Source organism: Halictus rubicundus, chromosome 10 (genome assembly GCF_050948215.1).
Source record: "Halictus rubicundus isolate RS-2024b chromosome 10, iyHalRubi1_principal, whole genome shotgun sequence".
Taxonomy (NCBI): Eukaryota; Metazoa; Arthropoda; class Insecta; order Hymenoptera; family Halictidae; genus Halictus; species Halictus rubicundus.
Window position 1 is genome coordinate 15,896,018 of NC_135158.1, and position 22,174 is coordinate 15,918,191.

At 40.2% G+C, this 22,174-nt stretch overlaps 2 protein-coding genes across 12 annotated transcripts in view; one reads left to right on the forward strand and one right to left on the reverse strand.

The window, feature by feature from the left end:
- The first annotated feature begins 4,941 nt into the window (after positions 1–4,941).
- Men (NADP-dependent malic enzyme) lies at positions 4,942–19,982 on the forward strand. 5 transcript variants are annotated; one of them, XM_076794603.1, is made up of 8 exons: positions 4,942–5,075; positions 8,970–9,123; positions 17,150–17,308; positions 17,390–17,752; positions 18,206–18,517; positions 18,628–18,996; positions 19,178–19,472; positions 19,553–19,982. In XM_076794603.1, the coding sequence occupies exons 1-8, from the start codon at positions 5,023–5,025 to the stop codon at positions 19,666–19,668; spliced, it is 1,821 nt and encodes a 606-aa protein (XP_076650718.1). In that variant the 5' UTR covers positions 4,942–5,022; the 3' UTR covers positions 19,669–19,982. The 5 variants fall into 5 exon arrangements, with proteins under 5 accessions (XP_076650718.1, XP_076650717.1, XP_076650719.1 ...); XM_076794602.1 differs by lacking the exon at positions 4,942–5,075 and adding an exon at positions 7,257–7,442; XM_076794604.1 differs by lacking the exon at positions 4,942–5,075 and adding an exon at positions 7,949–8,100.
- Positions 19,983–21,269: 1,287 nt separating this feature from the next.
- Doa (CDC like kinase darkener of apricot) overlaps positions 21,270–22,174 on the reverse strand; it is a 35,477-nt gene continuing 34,572 nt past the window's right edge. For all 7 annotated transcript variants that reach the window (XM_076794600.1, XM_076794599.1, XM_076794598.1 and 4 more), the window contains 2 exons: positions 21,897–22,147; positions 21,270–21,706 (listed from right to left, as the gene is read on the reverse strand). In XM_076794600.1, the coding sequence (XP_076650715.1) occupies positions 21,494–21,706; positions 21,897–22,147 (464 nt within the window). In that variant the 3' untranslated portion in view covers positions 21,270–21,493. The remainder of the gene's footprint in view (positions 21,707–21,896; positions 22,148–22,174) is intronic.

The window sequence follows — 22,174 nt, forward strand, 5'->3', positions numbered from 1 at the left end:
TTACATTGTATGTCGTCTGTCGTCGCTGGGTCTTCGACGTTCGGCGCTCGTCGGTCCTCGTCGGCCGTCGTCGCCGTTTATTCGTCGAGCTGGCAAAAGTTATCCGAAGATTTATTCGAAGCCTTCGAATAAATCTACGGATAAAAATGCTAAATACAGTCCAATTTGTACCGTGTTTAGTGTCATTTTAATCAGAAGAATGCCACGAATTAGTTGGCGCAAGTCCCATAAAAAAATAATGAGAAATAAAGAAGTTTTGCAATTGGATTGGCAGTTGTTTCACACCGATATCTCGCGACTCTACGAGCTCGGAACTTCAAAGACCAACGACCGACCAACAACCTACAATGTAAGCAGATGGAGAATCCAGCATTATTGGCAATTTATGCTTTTATGTTTTTAATCAGAACAATATTGTTAAGACGAATGAGTTGTAGAGCTTGTTCCGATCAAAATGAGTGCAAACACGACATCATTTGGACTGTCTTTAATGAGATTGTAATTTTTATCGTACCATTACGTATCAGTGAAACTTGTTCGATTACACTCGAATTTGATCTCATTTTCATCAGGAAAATCCCCTCCATTCGCTCGTCACAATTTTTTGAGGATATGTTGAAAAATCTAAAAGTTTAAACTTTCATTCGTGCGCGATTCTCCATCCGCTTACATTGTATGTCGTCTGTCTTCGCTGAGTCTTTGATGCTCCGCGCTCGGCAAAAGTTATTCGAAGATTTATTGGAAGCCTTCGAATAAAAGATATAGATAAAAGATGAAAAAATTATTCGAAGTTCGAATAAATCCGCTTCGAATAAAAAAAATTATCTTTATTCGTCGGATAAATTCTCGTCGAATAAAATTATTTATCTGATACTCGTCGAATAAAGATACTTTTTTTATTCGAACCTTTGAATAACGAATAAAGATAAAGTATCTTTTATTCGAATCGTTATTTAAATAATTTTTTATCTAAATAATGCCCAACTCTGGTCACAGGTGCCTTTTGGAAGGACAGCCCACCTGTTATCTAAACATTCTTTTAAAGTCCTTTTTTTACAGTCGCAGAGGAAGAAACGCTCTGTATTTTGGATTTCAAGTAATTGTAGACACTTGTATGATTCTGTTATATATACTACTTTGATAAAATTAGTAAATAAAAATTATGTGGCGTGTGTAATGTCGTACAAAGCAGTTTCAGATGAATGATAATGTGTTCAGGAACTGTTACAGAAATATGTAAGATCACCCTGTCGATGAAGTATCGAATGCGGTTTATGACACGAGCGACTGGAATCCACCTCTTTTGAGGAGTTTAGTACACACTGCATGTCTAGCCTTCCTTTAATTAGTTTTGGAGGCAGGTCTCTGGAAGTTGTGGATGCATTCGTTTGTATGGTCTGGCTTGCGACTCAATAGGGATTGTTAGCGTACCATAAAACTCCAGATGTGACACAGAACACAGGTAGGTGTGCTGGGTGCTACGTCACCAACGCACTAAAGGACTGAAATGAAGGAAACACTTTTATTTTTTCAATGATCGTCGCAAAAAATTGTTCTTCCTTGAATATGGATGGTACCATGGTATTGGGTTGTAAAGGGGTGTTAAACAGAGCTGCAATGCAGCCCATAAAAAATTAGTAGAACGGTGAAATAAAGAGTAAACTAGAATGTTTTCGAGTAAAATTATTTAAAAATAGTTCTAATGTGTTTTTAAAGTCATCTAGTAAAAATCTTATGGTGCTGAGGTGGAAAAAATATTTATTCATGAAAGAAATTTTTATTTAATTAATTATAACAGTAGCTATATATATGAAAAAATTTAAGATAGTGTTGATGACAATAGCTCATTATTAAATTAATATTCAGTTTGGTTGCTTTTAAACTTCGATGTGAGATCTGTATTTGTTCGAATTTTTCCGGATTTTCCATTTTTTACAACTAAAGTTTGCAACTACAAACTTGGAAAAAAAAATAAAATACGCATCATTACAATTAATATTATTCTTAATTTATATTAATTAGAGATTTTGTACACAAGATTTACATGTTAGTTACATATTTCATGTACAACAATTAAGCTGTACGTTCTAATCCTGGTTAAAAAAATAATGTGCGTTCAGTTTTATGCTAAAAGACTGACCGGTTCTGTCCCAGGAAAGACTGACCGGTTCTGTGCCATGCTAAAAGACTGACCGGTTCTGTTCCAGGAAAGACTGACCGGTTCTGTGCCATGCTAAGGCTGAGCAGATGTCAGCACTATATCGGGAACGCCGAAAACCCGGGCGTGAGCACTCTCATTCCTCTCTGGTAATACCACACTTTTTTTGTCTCACGTCAGCAGGGCTCTAGACTCGGATACAGTCACTATATTTTGTCAAGTAGCTTGAGGATTTTATTGTAGATGGCACCATGATATGTACTTATTTTGAAAAATAGAAAACTGTTGATGTAAAGATAATAATCAGCAATTTTTAATAAATAGTATCGACTGAAAAAATTACAGAAAATAGAAGAGCCTAAAATTATACGTATATATTGCAACGGCCAAATTAATTTCACATAAATAATTAATTACATAACTTAATTTTACATTTTTATTACTTAACTTTACATTAATTTATATTAATTTTATTATTGTATACAAATTTATATAGAGGTACATAATTCTAAGATCGCATGAAAAATAATAACCAAATTATGATTTACGCACGTATTGGTGCAGTTATTGTACAGTGATCTTCTAAGAAAGAACAATTAGAACCACTGAAAGAAACGTAAGTGAAATATTAGCGAAATCAAAATGCAAGAGGTGTGTTTTGTAACCAGTCTCAACTTTCACTATGCGGGCTCATTGCGCGGTTAATGAGCAATTATCGACACAGCGGTGAAAGTGAACATTCAGCGTGGCTTACTTTCGTGGATATCACGACGTTAATACGACTATTATACGCAGAATGTGTTTCAACGAGCTCTCAATTTACTTGAGAACACAATCTAATTAGGTGATGAAAGCGATCAAAATGGTGGGCAAATAATACCGCTATTATTAAAGTGATTATATAGTAATTAAGTCGTCAGATAAAAAGGTTAATATTTCTAAGTAGCGTCGATTTAATGCACCCCTTGTAAGTGAACTGCAGGCTTCTAAGTTCCTAAAATAAAGATCTGGCCGTGTGCCGGTATAGTGTGTGTAGTAGTGTGGCCTTTCTAAAAGGTAAACAAGTTCAATGAATTATATTTTTTGTTCCATGAATGATCGTTTAAGGTCTAAAATGATATAAGTGAAATGACACACTGTAAAAAGCGTCGTAGTAGAAGAAAATAATTCTTGTCAAATTCGAACCTTTATGCCATAAGTTGTCATAACAATTAGAATAAAATAAACAATTCGAAATAAATTTCATCCTGCTGGCAACAGTCATTTAAAATCGCGAAACAAAACATGCTCATGGTTTTTAATGGCTAACAGCTAATGTCATATTTGTGTCGTTATCGTGTTGGTTGGAGATTCGCAATGATGAATTGTGTTAAGTAAGTTTGCTAATTACACTGTAATTACGTGAAAGTTCACCGATTCGTTTTCTGGTAGAGCCGGATGTCCCGAGTACGTCACGTCGAGTCGATGTAGTGCAAGTTCTGATGAAAAGTGAGTACACGTTCACGTTACAATCGAGTCTCACAGCTCAATGTCACGACTCTAACACGTTTCTTCCACATTAACTCATTTAGCGTAAACATTGATAGCTATAGCGTATCGTGTGTAGAATGTCCATAGTAATGTTCCATAAGCAGATCGCTAAACGCCTAACGACGACCTCCACACGCGCTATAGTAATCGACTGAACGATTCTATTAACAAGGAAACTTTGATAACCCGAAAATTCCGATTTCATTTTTCGAAATTTGACTTCTAACACGTCAATCGGAGTATCGCATAATTTTTATCTGTCTCTTTTTGATTATTCATGGTGAGAACGCTTGATTATTCAAGGTTGCAGTTCAGATTATCCCGCAGAGTCTGGACTATTTTTCCCCAATGGTGAGTCTTCTTTCATCATCTTCGTCCCCGGAATACACAGAGGGCGGGACAGCTAAAATCGTTCTAAAATAAATTAATCATACTTTAGAAAATTCTTTAACAGTCGTTCAAAAATGAAAGATCAACGATGAGTCGCATAATTTGATAAACTGTTTCGAAATCGTTATCAGATGTGACACAGTCATTAAAAATTGTATCGATAGACTACCGATGGATAAACTGCAATTTAAAAAATGTCACAGTATATAAAAGTCTATAGAATTTTCATTGCAATAATTTCTGGCACGTTATAATTTTCCAATTACATAATAAAACAGGGAACTATGTAGATTCACATTCAGGGGATGATTTCACCCCGAAGAATCAAAATCCGACGTTTCTCGTCGGCTCGATTATACTTTGCTGACAAGCGTAAGAAGCAGAATTTCTGTAAAAATACAATCCGTGGAGTTTTCTACAGGCCAGTGTAGTACAATCAATTAAGGCGTCCCGCTAGCGTGAAGCCAGTGGGTTTTAAGTGAGCGTTATGGTCTTCAAAAACATAGAAATAAATGGAAACACGTCGGCTGAACCATAACGTTCACTTTTCATAGTAGGTCGTTTTGTTGCACAATTAAACGGCTTTCCTTGAGATCTAACTCGCTTTCTGCCCCAAAAACCGTCGGCCTTACGGCCGATTTCTACCGCAACGATGTTTCAATAAACGGGCAGGGGTACGCATTCTTTGGTTGGTTCGTGTGTGCACCTCAGTCACGTTTGCGATCTACTACGGATCGGAAGGATCGATTTCATCGAGCTGCAGTTGTTGCACAGAGGATCGTTAATTGTTTTTTCTCATATTTCTGCGTGACACAGTGTCCAGTATTTGCCGGAAGAACGGCTTTTGGGAACTCGATCGAAGTAATGGGCTATTGATTTCGTTCAGTTTGCTCGTTGAATTACAGGTCGAATTATTTATAAAAGGACAGTCGTTTTCATTTACGATGGGTAGCCCGCATTCGAAGGATATCCGTAACGGACAGCGAACTTGCAAGGTGTAAGTTGACGAACTTCTAAATTTGTAACGTGCACCTTGAAGCTTTGCACTTTGCTTTCGAGAACTATAAGATAACTGAACGAATAACCGTTCGAGAACAGCGGAAGTAATACATTTCATTTTGAGCAAGTGAGAGATGGTTTCCTTCATTCGAGACAATCTTATCTTTCCACCGACTGTGTTACAACAACGCTTTTCCTTTACACAAATAACTGATCCACGAAGGAACCGATAAATCGAGACGTTTCCTTATCCGACACTTCAGACAAAACAAAGTACGACTCACTGTTGCACTTTGATTTCATAACAGAGTCATTATCGCGGATTTGTTGTTGCAGTTTTCCGATTGTGCGTGTGTTTCGTCGAGGCTATCGCATACCTTGTGCTTTAACAAACTTGTCGAACAGCTTGCCAAGCAATTTTGATTAATTTATTATAGTTTATTATCGCGTCACGCTATTTGAAATGGAAAGATTAAGTGACTGGTTTTCATTGCGAGAATTATTTTGTTGGCATTATAATTTTTTAAAAATCATACATCATCAGCACACGCTATAGAAATCTGTTAAAGTTTATACAATTAGTCATAGCTAAAATGCACTATACAGGGTGTCCCAGCATCGGTGGTACAACCGAAAAGGGGGGATGATTCTACATGCGAAAATAAGTCGAAAATGTAGAATAAAATTTTTCCATCCGCAGCTTCGTTTTCGAGAAAATCGAATTTGAATCGATATTTAAGTATTGAATACTATACTATTTTCGAATAAACTATACATCGCACTGTAAATCGAATTTTTAAAATTCCCTCTTACCATTTCGTTGTCCCGATCGACTTTACCGATGAGTAACTTTCACATGATGTTAGCAAAAATGAAGTATACCTATACTTCATTCGTATCGAATACGATTTAGTTGAAATGGCGCGTACTTTAAATGATGATAAATATAAATGTTATTACAGGCTCACCCCTGAATATATATTTTTTTACATGTACAATTGTTTGTATCAATTCTTTAACCCTTGAAAAATTCAATTAGCCTAGGATTTTCTTTTTTCCGTAAACTGTAACAATTAAGATTAAAGTGTTCATCATATATCAGTTATTGTTGAAATTATCATACTGCTTTTTACACGTTTGAAGAAAGTGCATATGAAATTATAAAATGCAACTTTCCACGACAATTTCATCGTAACATCGATCCCATTTTATGATACTAATATCTCCATCGATCGAAATACGTAGAAACACGCGATGACTCATATTTACCCACCGTGAAATAACTATTGTTCGCCGGTTGTTATTGCGCGACGGTTTTGATCGTAAAAGGCGCGACCACTCGTATATATATATATAGATAACCTCCGGCAAATAAACCGATTGTTGTGACAATCCGTTAAACGTCGGTTGCATAAAAATTCACAACATGTTTTCCACTATTCCCTTTATTCTCTGGTTTTGTCAGCAACATTTACCATAATCGTGAACTCGGGGCAAAATTTCGCGACGTCGTCATGTTTATTTCCACCACAGATCATACGATAACAGGTTACTGACCTGTGATCTGTGTACCATCGTACGACATGTGCAAAGAGAAGAAGTTTAAAGTATAGCTTGGTCGACAGTAAAGTCATTAAAAAAACCCCACGATTACATTATCAGACTTTTTTTATAGTAATTGTAACCGTAACTGCCTCGTGTTGGGGAGCGCAACATCCAATATGTCATGAAATTTAATAAGGGACGTTCGGCATTAATATTAATCGTTCTGGAAATTTATTGACGTTTCTCAATGTATTCCACGTTCCTCGCGGTACTAACGATACGCATCGTATCGATCATGCAATTCTTAGACAGTGGATTCCTATGAAAAATAAAAATTATTTACATCAATTGCCAGAAACAGAGATCAAATAGAAATCTCTTTCGCTTTTTGATGACTTCCATAAGCTGAACAGAGTGTAAAATCATTCCCGAATAGAATGACGAAGATCAGTTTTCAATTTATTAATAAAAGTACCAGGAAAGATTCGTTTGGTCGGAAAACCGCGCTGGTGGCGTGAGTCAGTTTAGCGTTGGACGCCTGGTACCACGTGAACACGTGTCTAGTGACTTATCGGCATGACGTAACAGAGTGATCTGGTGTTGTTAAACTCCGTTCAGAATGACGGTGACAACAGTTTATCGAGCGATGCCATATCGGTCGAGAGGCGCCGTTCACAAAAATCGCGATCATGTCATCGAAACGTTTCCTGAAACGTTTCGAGCATAAATTCGTTTCCATTCTCCGTCAGTCGAGTCATTCGCGTTCTGCCAGCAGAGACCTTGAACCTGACACCTCGCTGCACGATCAGCAACGCGCCAGGTAAACCGGCGAACTTTGCGTATCAGTGATTTGGTGTAACCGCCAGGAAGAAACTCCTATACCGTCGACAATCATTTTTTAATAATTCACGCGTAATTAGAATTCACCAAGTTTCATACGACCGCCGGTAACCACTATATTGCGTCAGCTCGCGATTCTCATGGACTTCGATTTCTTTCTATTGTCGATCATCCGAGAATTTCCTCGAGTGAAAAATGCAAAATTTACTTCGCACTTGGTGTGTTTAGTACTCCTCGGAATAAACGGATATCACAATGCAAAAAAATATGCTTTATCTTGGTCGGTAAAGCTTCTCTTAATCTGCAGACAATCGTGCAGTTTTTTCCGGTGAACCCGCGATACAAAAACTCGTGTCACAGCGATAAATTGCTTCCCAAGAGTCCGCTGAATTAATTGACTCCCCCTACCCCTGGGTTATGCTCCTTGATAATTGAGCCGCTCATTTGCCGAGTCGATCAACACCACAATATAAAAGTTAGAGAAGATCGATGAAATAGTGCATATTCATTTTAAGAAGCGACAGCGAATTTAATTCATAGTTCGACAATTTTTTAGAGTTCATCTTCTTCTGAGAGTGTTGTTTGTTCTACATATCAGTTACTAACAAGCCCAATAGGAAACGCCTAACAGGCTTCTGGTAGGTAAAGTGTTAAGAAAATTTCTTTCAAATCGAACAATTTAAGCGCCAATCCATCGTTTCGATAAGTCCACTAAATTGCGAATTAATTTGGCGACATTTTATGAACCTGTGGGGGTACCGATTGCTTTGCCTACATTAATTGGCACCCCTACAGTAATCGAGTCCCGTACAACGTGTATCGAACGCCAATGCAAAACAATTTGGAACACTTGGGGTTCTGATAACCGAGTGGCATGACAAGTTAATAAAAGTAAAAGTTGTTCAAGCTTCGAGCCGTTCGAACGGTTCAATTCTGATTAGGCCGAGCTCTATTTATAGTTCGAATTCGTGTAATTGGCGTTCAAATGCGGATCGGTCTTCCAGATTCTCAATTAGAATTCTCTGAAAGGAAAAGGGGTATCTGGCATAGATGAAAGGACTAGGTTTACAAACGTCGTACAATATAGATTATTCATTCACGGCCAGCTGAAATATGCATGTATGTTAGTCGTCTGATGCTCACGCGATGGGCGAAGAGGCGCGACTGCGCGAAGCTTGCACTTGCAGCTAGTTAGGCGTAGGCAGTAGCGTAACAATCACGGGGCGCACCATCGTCCTCAAAACATCGATAAATCGTTACATAAAATGCTAATTGTCCTGCCCGGGGACATTAAAGGTTCGTCAATTTGCGAAAGTTCCCGGTCGAGCGAAATCGTCGTTCGAATCTCGCTGTGAGAAGGAAACGACAAAGTTCGTGGTTGCGTCGCGCGTTTCATAGTGACGGAGGCTCCCCACGCCCTAACCTCACCTTTGCTCGACACCACTGCGTTCTGCCGTACCGACATTTTTTCCTCGTCGGCCTTTAAACCTTGCTCGTTCGTTTGCAGGATCCACGGCAGTAGTCAGTTAGTCTGCAACGGCAAACCTTCGACCATGTCGAGTTTCGAGAGGGATCAGCTCGGCAGCCGTGGCAACGGCGATGCCCTGTGCGCCGGCATGATTCGCGGCGTGGATCATCTGAAGAACCCAGGATTAAACAAGGTACGCCCAAACAGCACGATCTAATTACCGTGGTTTCGCGGCGCCGGCGATCCCGTTGACAGTTCGACGTCTAACAATGACGTGCTTCGTGCTCGATCTTCTCGCGAGAACAGCAATCTCGCGTTTGCATGCACGCTGGCAGCGATATTTTAAGGACACCGACGAAAATAAATGCTGACAGTTCACACGATGAGGAAATTTTGACGGATTGATCGGTAACGGACCGAGGCCCTGCTCGCGGACGTCGCCGTCAAAACTTTCCCACGGAAATCGATCGAAGTTGAACATCGTCTGCTAGTCGCTCTTTAGTGGGAAATTTCGATTTAAATATTGGCGTTGCTCGCGGGAAGAATTTGCCGGCGTTGGCCCCTAAAAAATGAGAAATATATTAATATAAAAGAGGACACGGAAGAATTACCTTCCCACGGAAATTAATGAAAATTGATCACTGTCTGTTACTTGCTCTTCAGCGGGAAATTTCGATTTAAATATCGTCGTGGCTCGCGGATAGGAATTTTCCGGTGTTGATTCCTGAAAACATGAAACATGTTAATACAAGAGCGAAGATAGAAGGATTATTTTCTTACAAAATACAGGTGACATTTCTACAGATACTTCTCCTTATTTTATGTAACGTTGATCATTATACTGCATCGATAGGTCGTGGTTACAGGAACGAAAGATACATCAGAGTAATAATATATTTATCACGATTATTTTCCACGAAATTTAAACTTGGGATGAATAGTAAGTTTAATATGATGGTACCGAGGAAATTGGTGATGATAATTGTAATTCTTTTGCGCCGGTCGCAAGGTAAACGATGTAAGGAAGCGTTTTAAGGTGACACGATTGTGGTTCGTTCGATTGGTCACGTAGTCATCAGGATTCCATGAAATTCACTTTCACGGGACAGAACATTCACGAACGGAATCAGCCGTACGTCGAAGAGGATGACGAAATAGGGGGACATGGAAGCGTTCGAGTGCCGCTATGCTTGTCACACTTCGCGGAAACATGTTCTCAAAATCGATGGATTAAGCAAAATGTTCACGTACGATTTAGGTTACAATTTATCGCGCCGTAAAAATGGGAAACGTATGCTTTTTTAGCAGGTCTCTGATAAGATAAGGATTTTCATCCGAAGCAAAAATTGTCTGTATTAATTGCAAGACGCAGGGATCACATAACCATCTATTTCTTTCTTTTTTTTTTTAATAATTTCAATAACACGGCACAGTGTTTTTAAATTTTATAAGTACTCGCAATGTTTGACATTTGATCTACTCGTTTTAATGTTGAACCATTATACCGATACGATACATTTATTCAGTCTGCATGCTTTATTAATTTTTATATGCTTCACGTCAGTAGTATTGTATATTCAGTGACGCGATCAACGAACTTAATGACATGTAGATCAAATGGTCATTCGAGGCAATTTATGTATTCGTCGCGAGTCCAATCTTTTTATTTATTCAAACAAATGCAACATTCTCTTTAGAATATCGAGTAATTCTCTTTTTTAGATTCATGATTTGAAGCGATTTGCAATCCTTCGTTTCGCAACGTGAAATGGCACGGCTCGTTTCCCGATTCCGATTTTCTCGATGACAGTGCAAACTGGCTACCGAATGTTCCACACGTGGAAACACATGATACCGATTGCGAAATCGTCGCGGAATTTCGCGACCACCGTGTCGCCTTCCGAGGACGAGCCAGCCGCCATCTTTGTTCACCTGTGGTTGTACGTGGTTCACATGCGTTGTTTCCTCGAATCAATGTCTTCATAATTACTTGCATAAACTATCCCCATCAGACATCGATCAGAATTCTTCCCGCATATTCTCGGCTCTCATTGATTTTATATCCTTCCTCAGGAAAATTTTATATCCTTTCTTAGAACATTTTGTATCTTTACGTCGTGTCACTTTGTTCAAATAATATCTTCTTTTTCGTGGTACGTGTACTAATCTTTGCTACAGATCTTGTTACTGATATCGTTGATACGTTATTATCAGTACTGAATAAAACATTAGAACGTAAGCTCCGAGATTAGCGGTATTGCATTCCTGCATAGTCATAAATCTTTTCTGTCGTTCGCAACGCTTTGCTTCACCACCGATGGCTTAATAGTTCTTCTAAAATAGAAGATTGCAAATTGAAGACTTCTCGCATTGATTTCCCTTCGTTGGACGGTGTAACGCAGCGTAACGTGAACCAATCATTTCATTCAGGACTTTTATTCAGAAGATTATCAGGTTTCACTATAGGCATTAGAAAATCGCACGACAGGCGAAGCGTAATTCAAATACAAGCGATTGCTTCCTATATCAATCGACGGTCTTATCAACGACTTATCTGTACCCCTAACCGAGAAAAAGACACATCCAGTCACAATTGCGTGATTCAAACCCGTAGCTATAAAAGATAAAACAATTTCCAGAGAGACCTAACGGGAATAGATTCGGTGATTTTGTCGTAGAACAAACGAATTCCGGGAATCCTACCGACCTTGAAAACCTACTAGGTGCATAGCATCGTGACGTCATGCGGTGAGCTAATCGCGTTATATGCGCATACGCGTTTGGAAAATCGCGATAAAGAAAACCTTTGGAATGCATCGGTTAGATTACAAAGTCTACTTCGAGAGGTCTAGGCGACTAAAAGTCAGCGGATTTGGACACATAATTTAATTTTTAATTGTTGCCTCGGCGGCCTCGCTCGAAATCCCATATGGTCCGGCAAAGTGCTCGGCACGCTCGCCTGCACCCCTGCGATTCTTGCAGTAGGTCGCGACTTACTTTGCGCCCAAGAACTCCTAGGGGTGCGTATTGATCCGCGGTGGCAGACGGGAAGGGTCGCGATCGCTGGGACTCGAGGACCCTGGCAACCGTTTCCACGACCGATTATTGTTCAACATGGGACCCGCGGCCGAAGGTTGAACGTTCGAAACGAACCACCGATGATGGACACGGATTGGTGGGACCTCGTGCCGGACTCGCACAGAACGACACGCGTCCCGGAGCCGTTGCTCGCTCTGGATGGAAGGGTATTTTCTCCTTTTGATCTCTCTATTTCTCGGTATAGTCTCCGTTCTCGCCGCGCTGCACACGCCTCGGGCACACAATGCACCACCTTTCGTTCGAAAACGGATCGTTGCTGAACCTGCCGCAGCACTTTTACACGTTTGCATTCGGGTAGAGGGTGTCCGGGGGCTTTGCTGGTACAGGGACCTACATAAAACGTACTGGACTTGAAGTACAACTGATTTTTCCAAGATCAGAATTGTCTTTCATCGGGGAATACTAAGATTGTTGTTTATAGAGGCTCTAAGAGCTGTTCTCTGGGATTACTTGTGCCGCATTTATGCTCGTAACTATGACGAGAGGTGTGCCTTTGTTAGGGGTATTTAAGGGCCCGGGATACTCGCGTGACTTTTCAATTAATAATTTCCATTTACTGCCTTCAGACACAGACTTAAGATCCGTCTTGGTCTTGAGTCTGTGACTAAACTTGTCACATTTTTTGCTCTGTATTATCGGTATTATGAATTCTGACGTCAGACAAAATATAGCTGAATTTGTAGTTGGAGATATTTTTTAATGCGCGCTGCTCATCAAATGGCATAAAAATGCTTGGATTCCACGGCACGCACATCGTCAATTTTTGGCCTACTTCGAACGCTTATATTACCAGCGCGCACTAGATTGAACCTTCCTCTTTCGAATGAGCGGTTTTCCAGCGAAAAATATTCTCATATAAGGACGAAAACTTCAGGCACGTAAAACCATTTTTTGTCGGTAATGTAGTCACTCTACCTTATCGCGAATCTACGAAGGCCCTTCACTCGCAAGAAATATAATGGATTTGGCTCAATTTGCACGGCCGTTGGTAATTGGACGAACCTGTCGAAATAATTCGAGAATTTCAACGCAACGTTCTGGGTTTTGGGGCAATCTTTGTAGATACAGTTCTTCGAATTCTCGTTTGTCGAGATAATAGGGCTTGTTAGCGGATCAGCCACATTCGCGGCAGTATCAATAACTCCGATGTCCCCGACAGTGTGGAAGTTTTCAAGCACAGGCCAATGAAAAGATACCCGGTGGTCACGATAACGCCTGCATGGTAATTCAATTCGTCGGCCGATAAGTTTCAAGGAAAGGGAATACGATGTCGTTATGTCATAGTGTCGCGGACGATCTAGCCCGCCATTCACCCCCTTCCTTTTCCGTCTTCCGTTCCTCTACCGCGACGACGTGGTTATCTTCCCGTTGATATGCGAATCTCTCGTGTGTCGGCAGATTTTTTCTGATACCTTACGATGGCATTGACAGCTCTCGGTTCTTGAAGGCTGCGGCGCCATTGTCGCCAGTCTGGGAAATCCTTTTAATCACGCTCCCCTGCGGTGACTGGAATTTTAATAACAGATGCTGGGAAATTCCAATTTTTTAAACATTTTTTTATCTTTTAAGGAAATTCGATTTTTAGACGGTATACTTTTGTTTAAACAAAAGGTACTGATAGAGGAATGTACTATCGCTGAAAAAAATCGTTTCCAAATTATTAAAAAAATGCACATATTTGCTACTGAATTTACGAAAAAGCTGTATTGAATAACGGGGCTCCGACTAGAAATACAAACTGTTACGCGATAAGATAAAAACGTATCAAATGGTCTCAATGTCAACTGAACGTCCTTTATTGCTGTGTATTTGTTTTGTCTCTTTGACCTTGGAGGCAATTTAAAGCATTTTTTTAAAAATAATTTCTTAATTCTTGCGAGAATTAAGTTCGAATGTGGAACAAATGTTTCTTTTATTAAATTCCTGTGATCCACGCGTGGGATCACTCGAATCCACACCTACACGTGTCGTGATCCATTTATAGATCACAGTGCTTTTCTGTTCGGACGACCATAATTCACACACGGAGAAAATTTCAAATGGAGCTAATTGGTGCACCTCTGCGGGTCATTGAAGTGTTTAATTCAATTTAAACGACGCTCTTTTACATGACTGCGCTTTTTGTAGACATTCAGTGTCAGTCAATGACTATATTGTACATTTGTCTTATACTATATTTACGGGATTGCTGGCACTCCGATTTAATTTGTCGCCTTCAGGAAACACTTGATTTTTCGAGCAGTGTTTGTTGAACGTTATCTTGGATATTGTTATGTTTCAGTTAAATTATTATTTCGTCGAGTCATTCCCAGTCTTTGACTGTCTCTGACAGTTCTAGAACGAAGAAACTGCTGATCACGGAGGGTCGGGAATTGGTTTTCTGTCCTTGCTGCCTATTATGACATATAAACGTGAATTAGCGGTATAGCTCGGACGTTCGCATCATTGTCAACGACCCCAGCGACTCGTTGCCGGTGGAGATTTACTACTTTCGACGGGTGCTTTGACCTTCCCATCTGGTCACTGTCACTCACAAAAGACTCCATTGCCCAATAGAGCCTTCCTAAAAGTGGCATTGTTCAAAAAACGCTTGAAATCATTGGAAATGTTGAAAACATCCCGCCGATGTCGCGCAACCATAGATTGGCGAGCTCGGAAACAGAATTGTGAAAACAGATAAAAATCTAGCGCTTATTTTTAGTGGCCGAACACTTCTGTTTTACAAGTTATCTAAAACTCTGTTCGTTTCGCAGCAGGCTAGTCCACTTTGCATTTCATATTCGCAGCCTTTCGACGGTCTCTTTTCTTTTGTAAATTTCATAGCGAATAATTTTAAAAGTTTAATGAAATTACACGGTCGCGAAGGTCGAACGAAGATGACGGAAGATCAAGGCAGTTATCAGAGATTTGCATGTTGCAAATGCGCAAAGTTTCCCCTCGAAACCCTACTCGTGATATTAAAAGCACGATAACGAAACTTTGAAAACTAATTAAAAAGTGCTAAGAACCTCCCAAAGATTAGATAAATTGCGAGTCATTGAACTCTCGTTTTAATGTTCGTTGTAATGGGAATGAAATCTCTGTTCTATGGCTCGTACGATCGAAAAGAACAAAATAATAATAAGAATAATCTCGGTAACGAGGGAAAATATGAATCATTAGCACGAGAGGTCAAAAAGCATGTCTGCCGCGATAGGAAACGATACAGACGACATAATCAATGGTGTCAAGACAGCTTGATTAAGCGGTGAACCTAATTTTCATGCGATTTGCATTTGTAATTCCTTCCATCGCGTCGGTGGAATGCAGTTAGAAAATGAATAGTTCATCAACCGTCGAACGCGTTTTGTTCACGAGGGGACAATTGAAGCCGTCTGCGACCTAAGACAATCGATCGGTCGTATTCTGTGTCGGGTGAATTCTTATTTATCATTGCGCGGCCGAAGTGATCAATCAATTTTATTCCCTGCGTCAAAAGCGGCGCAGACATTCGTTTCAGATCGATTTATGTCTTTCAATTTCTTTTCGTGCACTCGAATGTTGTTTTCGATGACAGAAAATCGATAAAAGCAATTATATAATCTGTCTGTCGACGGTATACAACGTCTGCGCTTCTGTAAATGACATCAACATGCAGCGGTCGTGTGCAATAGACTTTGAATTTAATTAGCAACTCGATACAAATACATCTGTTAGGTTCTCACGGCCAACTCATGCGGAAGCCAAATATGGCGGCGAGAAAACACGCTTCACATTTAAAACGCAACCGATACGACAAATTGCGCACTAGATTGTGCGAATAATATTAAAAATTTTACTTCGATAATTTTGTAAACCGATTCTTGTTCTTCTCTGAACGTACAAAACATGAAACTGGAGGTTTAATGATTGTTAAAAGTACGTAGCTCGGTAGGAAAGTGAAAGTTGTTATTGAATTTTTGTAATGTAAAAGAAGGATAATTGGATAAAGAGTGCAATGGTTTATGAATCAGAAGATAGCTTTGGAATAATAAGGTGTTGTGAATTTCTTATCTGCCAGCACGCTACGTGTTATTTAGCTTGGCAAAAGTGATTTATGGGAGTTATTGAAGAACCCTCATCATCGTTTCAAGTGCCGCAAGCATGTCGGCACGATGCGCAATCAGTAAATGGGCCTTTGTGTATATTGGATGTGGATCATGGAAATGTACATCCTGGGGGCACTCGTTAACAACAACGAGCAATGCATTTCTTTATCTTTGGTACTTATTATTATACTTCTTCATTATTCATGTCAAGGATGACTGAAGTTTGTTCACACTCTCTTTTTGATCGGCATCGTTTTCCATCGCCAGCTGTTTTTAGTTCACAGATCTAAACAACTTAGTCCAAACAAGATTTTATAATCTAAAATACAGAAATGATATTTATTTAACATCGAAATCAAATTTATCATTGCAGAAAATGGTATTGTGTGTAGTCTTTAATACTGATTAAATACTTAATTAATCAGAAGTATTATACCTTTTAATGTTAGTCAAATGATCGTTGAAGATAAAATAAAGTTGATGCAATCGTTAAATGAATTTAAACTTATTCACCCGCAGAGCGTAGCATGCAATAATAAACCCGCCAATGACGTAAAGCCAAGTCGAGGAACAGCTGATCGCCTTTCACTCACGTTCACTTGCGGCTCCCAAGAATTTCCTCGTTAACCCATTTTGTTGAGCAATGCAATGTCAGTCAAGGTCAGGGTATCCGGATATCCAAAAAACCATATCCACTCGGAAATTTATAAGAATTACAAATTAATGAATTTCGCCGTTCTATATAAATCTATTGCCCAAAGAAATTCTCTATTTTATATATTCAATCTATGTACCTGAATTATGATTATTATTTCACCGAACGAAGATAATGCTCCAGTACATTAGCAATTTGAAAGCGTTACCGAACAATTTAAAGACATTGCAATACTCTAAAAAACTAAGACCTATTTTAAGGAAAGCAATTGTAATGCAAGATGTATTAGAACACTGGAAATCGCTTATGTTACTTATCAAAAATATAAAATAAACTACTGGCCGAAACGAATTATTTTCTTCGGGTATGTAATAAGGAAAAATTCTTCTGTGTTACAGGGAATGGCGTTTTCCATCGAGGAAAGGCAAACTTTGGGAATACATGGTCTCTTACCAGCAGCCGTGAAAACTCAGGATGAACAGTTGGAGTTGTGTCGTTTGAACCTCGACCGTTATCCTGACGACCTCTCAAAATACATCTATCTGATCGGTCTGCTCGTGAGTACAATTTTTTCAGATTTCAAATTTCGTACTAAACCATGAGAGAACCATTAACAAGAAAAATATTTTAACTCGCAGGACAGAAACGAAAAACTGTTCTACCGTTTATTGGGGGATGATGTGGCCAAAATGATGCCCCTAGTGTACACCCCCACGGTGGGTCTAGCTTGCCAGAAGTTTGGCCTAATATACCGCAGACCCCGTGGTTTATTTATTAGCATACACGACAAGGGACACGTGTACGACATTCTGAAAAATTGGCCTGAACACGACGTGCGCGCGATCGTTGTCACGGACGGAGAGAGAATACTTGGTTTGGGCGATTTGGGGGCGTATGGCATGGGAATCCCCGTTGGTAAATTGTCCTTGTACACTGCTTTGGCTGGTATCAAGCCTCATCAGTGTCTTCCCATTACTTTGGATGTCGGAACCAATACTCAGGTGAGTTGCACTGAAATCAACACTGGCAGCACCGACAGTCAAAACGACCCACTTTGGATTTATTATAAAAATTATTCAAGCAAACTTAACCATATGTAATGTAACTTGTATTGCAATCTGTACAGTAATGAATTTATATAATCATTTCCTCACAAAACCATCTGAACAATTTTAGTAGTAATATAATAAGAGACGTCACTTTGACTGATCCGGTAGTTCCAGTGTTAAACCGTAGTAGAACCAACTTATAATTGATCCTCTATTATCTTAATTGCTGTCCAGGGTATTTTCAATTAGAGAAGTAGACAAAGTGAACACACAGTTGCAAGTAATATAGCTAACGAGCCTCTATTATCTGAAGCGTGTCTTGTCCCTTGATACGTTAGGCATAAACAAGGTTCTATCGTAATGGAAAATTTCGAAGAGGATTTTAATTGACATTCTCTCTTCCAGACTTTGTTGGACGATCCACTCTACATTGGCCACAGACACAAGCGTGTTACTGGCCAGGAGTACCTCGACTTCCTAGACGAGTTCATGACTGCTGTGGTCAAACGATATGGCCAGAACACTTTAATCCAATTCGAAGACTTCGGCAATGCTAACGCGTTCCGGTTATTGAGCAGGTACCGCGATGACTATTGCACTTTCAACGACGACATCCAAGGAACTGCTGCCGTTGCTGTCGCTGGACTGTTGGCCTCTCTTCGTGTCACTGGCACGAAACTTTCGGAGAACACGATTGTTTTCCAGGGTGCTGGAGAGGTGAATGATACAATGATTATTTCACCGAAATTTCCAAAGGCTTCAAACAGTAAAAAATGTAAAAATACTAAAAAATGAAAACGACAATAACGAAGAATATAATGTTACAGGCATCTCTGGGTATTGCGTGGTTGTGCGTAATGGCAATGAAGAAAGAAGGAGTCAGCGAAGAGCAAGCCAAGAGCAAGATATGGATGGTAGACTCGAAGGGGTTGATCGTGAAAAATCGACCAACCGGTGGTTTAACCGAGCATAAATTACGCTTCGCACGTGACGATCAGGCAATCGACACGTTATTGGAAGTGGTGAAGACAGCGAAACCTACTGTTCTCATTGGCGCTGCTGCCGTGGGCGGCGCTTTCACGACTGAAATATTGGAAGAAATGGGAAAGAACAATGACAGACCAGTCATTTTCGCCCTCAGTAATCCGACCAGCAAAGCTGAATGTACTGCTGAAGAAGCTTACATTGCTACAAAGGTAAAAGAGAACATTTCTGACAATCTAAATTCTCAAAGCTGTAGAATGTTCTTCTGAAGAAGACCTTGAAATAGTATCAGCTGCCTACCCCCACCGTAATCACTCTAGACTGACGACATTTCGAGTAGTGTGATGGTCAACCAATAATTTTGCAACAATAAATTTGTATTTCTTTTTTCAGGGAAAATGCATATTTGCAAGTGGCTCGCCCTTCCCCCCGGTAACCTACAACGGCAAGACTTTCAATCCTGGCCAGGGAAACAACAGTTACATTTTCCCCGGAGTTGCTTTGGGAGTGATCTGCGTCGCTATGCGTACAATTCCCGAAGACGTGTTCCTAGTCTCTGCTAAAGCACTAGCTGACATGGTCTCGCAAGAAGACTTGGACTCCGGAAACCTGTATCCGCCGTTGCAGGACATTCAAAAATGTTCCTTGACGATTGCCATGGAGGTCACGAAGTATGCCTACGAAAATAGTAAGCAAATTTTCCTTATTCGTTAGAGGTCACGGGTCACATGTAAAATGATTTTATTCACGTTTTGTTCTTCGTTGCAGACCTAGCATCGGTTTTCCCGGAGCCGAAGGACCACAAAGAGTTCATCGAGGCGCAACTATACGAGACGAGTTACAGACCGTCTATACCGCCAGTGTATGCCTGGCCTAAATTATAAACCTTTGACTGTCACTAATCACCCGCGGTAAAATTGGAATATGTTGAATACTCGCATGCGCCGTGACATGTGTTTCACAACAGTTTCTTTTTTATTCGGCACTAGATTGCAAGAACCTGTTGAGCAGGGTCGTATATAACTGTCTTATAAGTTCCGAGCGAATGCGTGCGAGGAGGTAGGTATGGTCGTGTGCGTGTGTAAAGGTATCAGTTTTCCGTTTGTATGAGTGGTTGAGAGCGCGTTAAATTATTATTGGGTTTAAGCTTGATTAACTGGTTGAATTTAATAAAGTTCGTACAATTATTTGAAAGAAATGTGTTTTATTGCTACTCGAGACAGCATTTTTTCGGTGCTTAAGACATAATTTCCAGTTTTATGCGAGCAGCAGGATACCCCTTGAACTTCCATCATGTTTTGTGTTTGTGTGTATAAGAATTAAACAGCGAACAAGGGTGAAAATGAGCGACAGAGAGCTTCGTCGTCGTCGTCGTCGTCGTCTCAAGATTCCGTGTCCCTTTTCTAGTTTTTTATTAGACGAAACAAAAGTAGAGGTTCCGCCTTCTTCGTATAAAAGCGTCGCGCTTTCATTTTTTTCTCGAAAAAAAAAAATCGATATGCGATACTCGCCTGTAAAAACTAATCGTAGGTTCTGCTCGATAGCAGAAGTAATGAAAATCGTGCCTCACCTTCCTTTCAATTTTTGCAAGAGTGTGGATGAAACCATAAAACACACATGATTGTCTACAACAACACGAGACAATTTAACAAAATATTCACATATTCGCCGAACAAAAAAGGACTGCAGCGTCGATCAGACGCCGGCAAAAAAAAACATACATCAAATGGTGTTTTTTTTTCCTTTCGAAAATGCTTGTCTTGCGGTATTTCCGAGACCGTTACAACATGCGTCCCTTCTCCTTCTTCTTCATTCGCTACGATGAATTGGCGTTTCGCAAAGACTTCATTTTTCACGCACTCCTTCTCTCGTTTACACTCGCACTCTCTCTCTCTCTCGCTCTCTCTTTTCTCTTTCTCTCCCGTCGTAAATTGAATTATCACCAACACGTACGCGTATATTTACTTGACTTATCCGCTAATCTGTTTCTTACTACTAGACACGGTCGTGGTCATCAACCTATAACAAACAAGAGTATAAACTGCGACCTTGTTTTTCTTCTTCTTTACTCCAAACATTTGTTGCATCATAACATCGTAATAAAATTAAAGAATAAAATGTACAGAAAGGAGCGCTTTCATTTTTTTCTTTTTTAGAAAATGTTTACACGATGTGATTTCGGGACTCTGTTACGCTACACTGAGCAGACACACTGGCTGATTCGAGCGCCAGTTACAGGGATCTCGTCAAGTATAATTTAGCTATCTACCCTCATTCTGTTGTCTGCCAACGGAGACGAGAACGATGATACATTAGCGATCCGTTGCGTACAACATACTCAATTGAGTCCGAGTTCCACAGCACCATTTCTCACTACTGCTTTTTTATTTCACGTGCAATTGTGTAGACTAACAATTTCTCCGCGATCTTTACCAGTTGACAATCGTTACAGAATCGTCGAATCCGATCTCTCTCTCTCTCTCTCTTCTTTCTCTTTTCGTTTTACGTGAATCATTCTCGTGTGCACAACATTCTCATCCGCGTTACCGATCGATCAACAATTGACTTTGGTTAATGTCATCGAATCACACTGTCAGGGAAAAGATACAGTTTTGTCAAATTCAAGGATGTCAGAACGGTGACGTAAAGCAGTAGTGTCGTCGATAATGGAGTGTCTGTCCAGCAGGGAAGTCGGTCCCTTTCCTAGCTTCATCGGGAGAGGGAGTGTGATCGTTCATGAGGTTGCTGAGTGTCCCCAGCTGCACGGAGGTCCGGTAATCTTTGATGTGCTGGCAGAGCGTCGAAGAAAGGATGTGTCAACGCGTCCTTCAGAACTATCCTCTGGGATGGTTCGTACTCCAGCATCTTCTGGATCAGGTCAAACAGCTGCCGGTGCTCCTCGTCGTCCGAAAGCATACAACGCTGCCAAAAGACAAAAAAAAAGGAAACAATGTCATGATTATGACTTAACAGTTACGATGGCGCTCTAAAACTGTAACAAGAGTAAGAAGAGGATATTTCCATTTAAACAGTTATATTGATTATACGAAGATATCTGGAAAGAACTTATTTCTGCGAGTAATAAAGATGACGATATCGGTCGATTACTCACGTGCAAAGGCTTGCAATTGACACGAACGTATCTTCCGGCGGAGCTCTTCTCGTCCCAGTCCAATTTACCGTGGTAGAAATACTTGGTCTTGGTCTTGCGGGCCATGCGATGTGGAACCGTGCCAAGTATACGCTCCATCATTGCTAAGTGCTCGCGGTTGTCGTGTGTTTGGAATAAAGTAATACCCAGGTGTAGTTCGAAAAGGATGCAGCCGATCGACCAAACGTCGCAAGGCTGAGACCAACCTAATTCTACAGAAATAAAAGTGCCCGCGTGTT

Excerpts from the sequence above, each read along its gene's own strand:
- Men (XM_076794602.1), top strand. The coding sequence starts at position 7,312 with ATGTCATCGAAACGTTTCCTGAAACGTTTCGAGCATAAATTCGTTTCC. Across the intron at positions 17,309-17,389 it reads TCTATCTGATCGGTCTGCTC|GACAGAAACGAAAAACTGTT; the intron begins GTGAGTACAATT and ends TTTAACTCGCAG. Across the intron at positions 18,518-18,627 it reads TTTTCCAGGGTGCTGGAGAG|GCATCTCTGGGTATTGCGTG; the intron begins GTGAATGATACA and ends ATAATGTTACAG.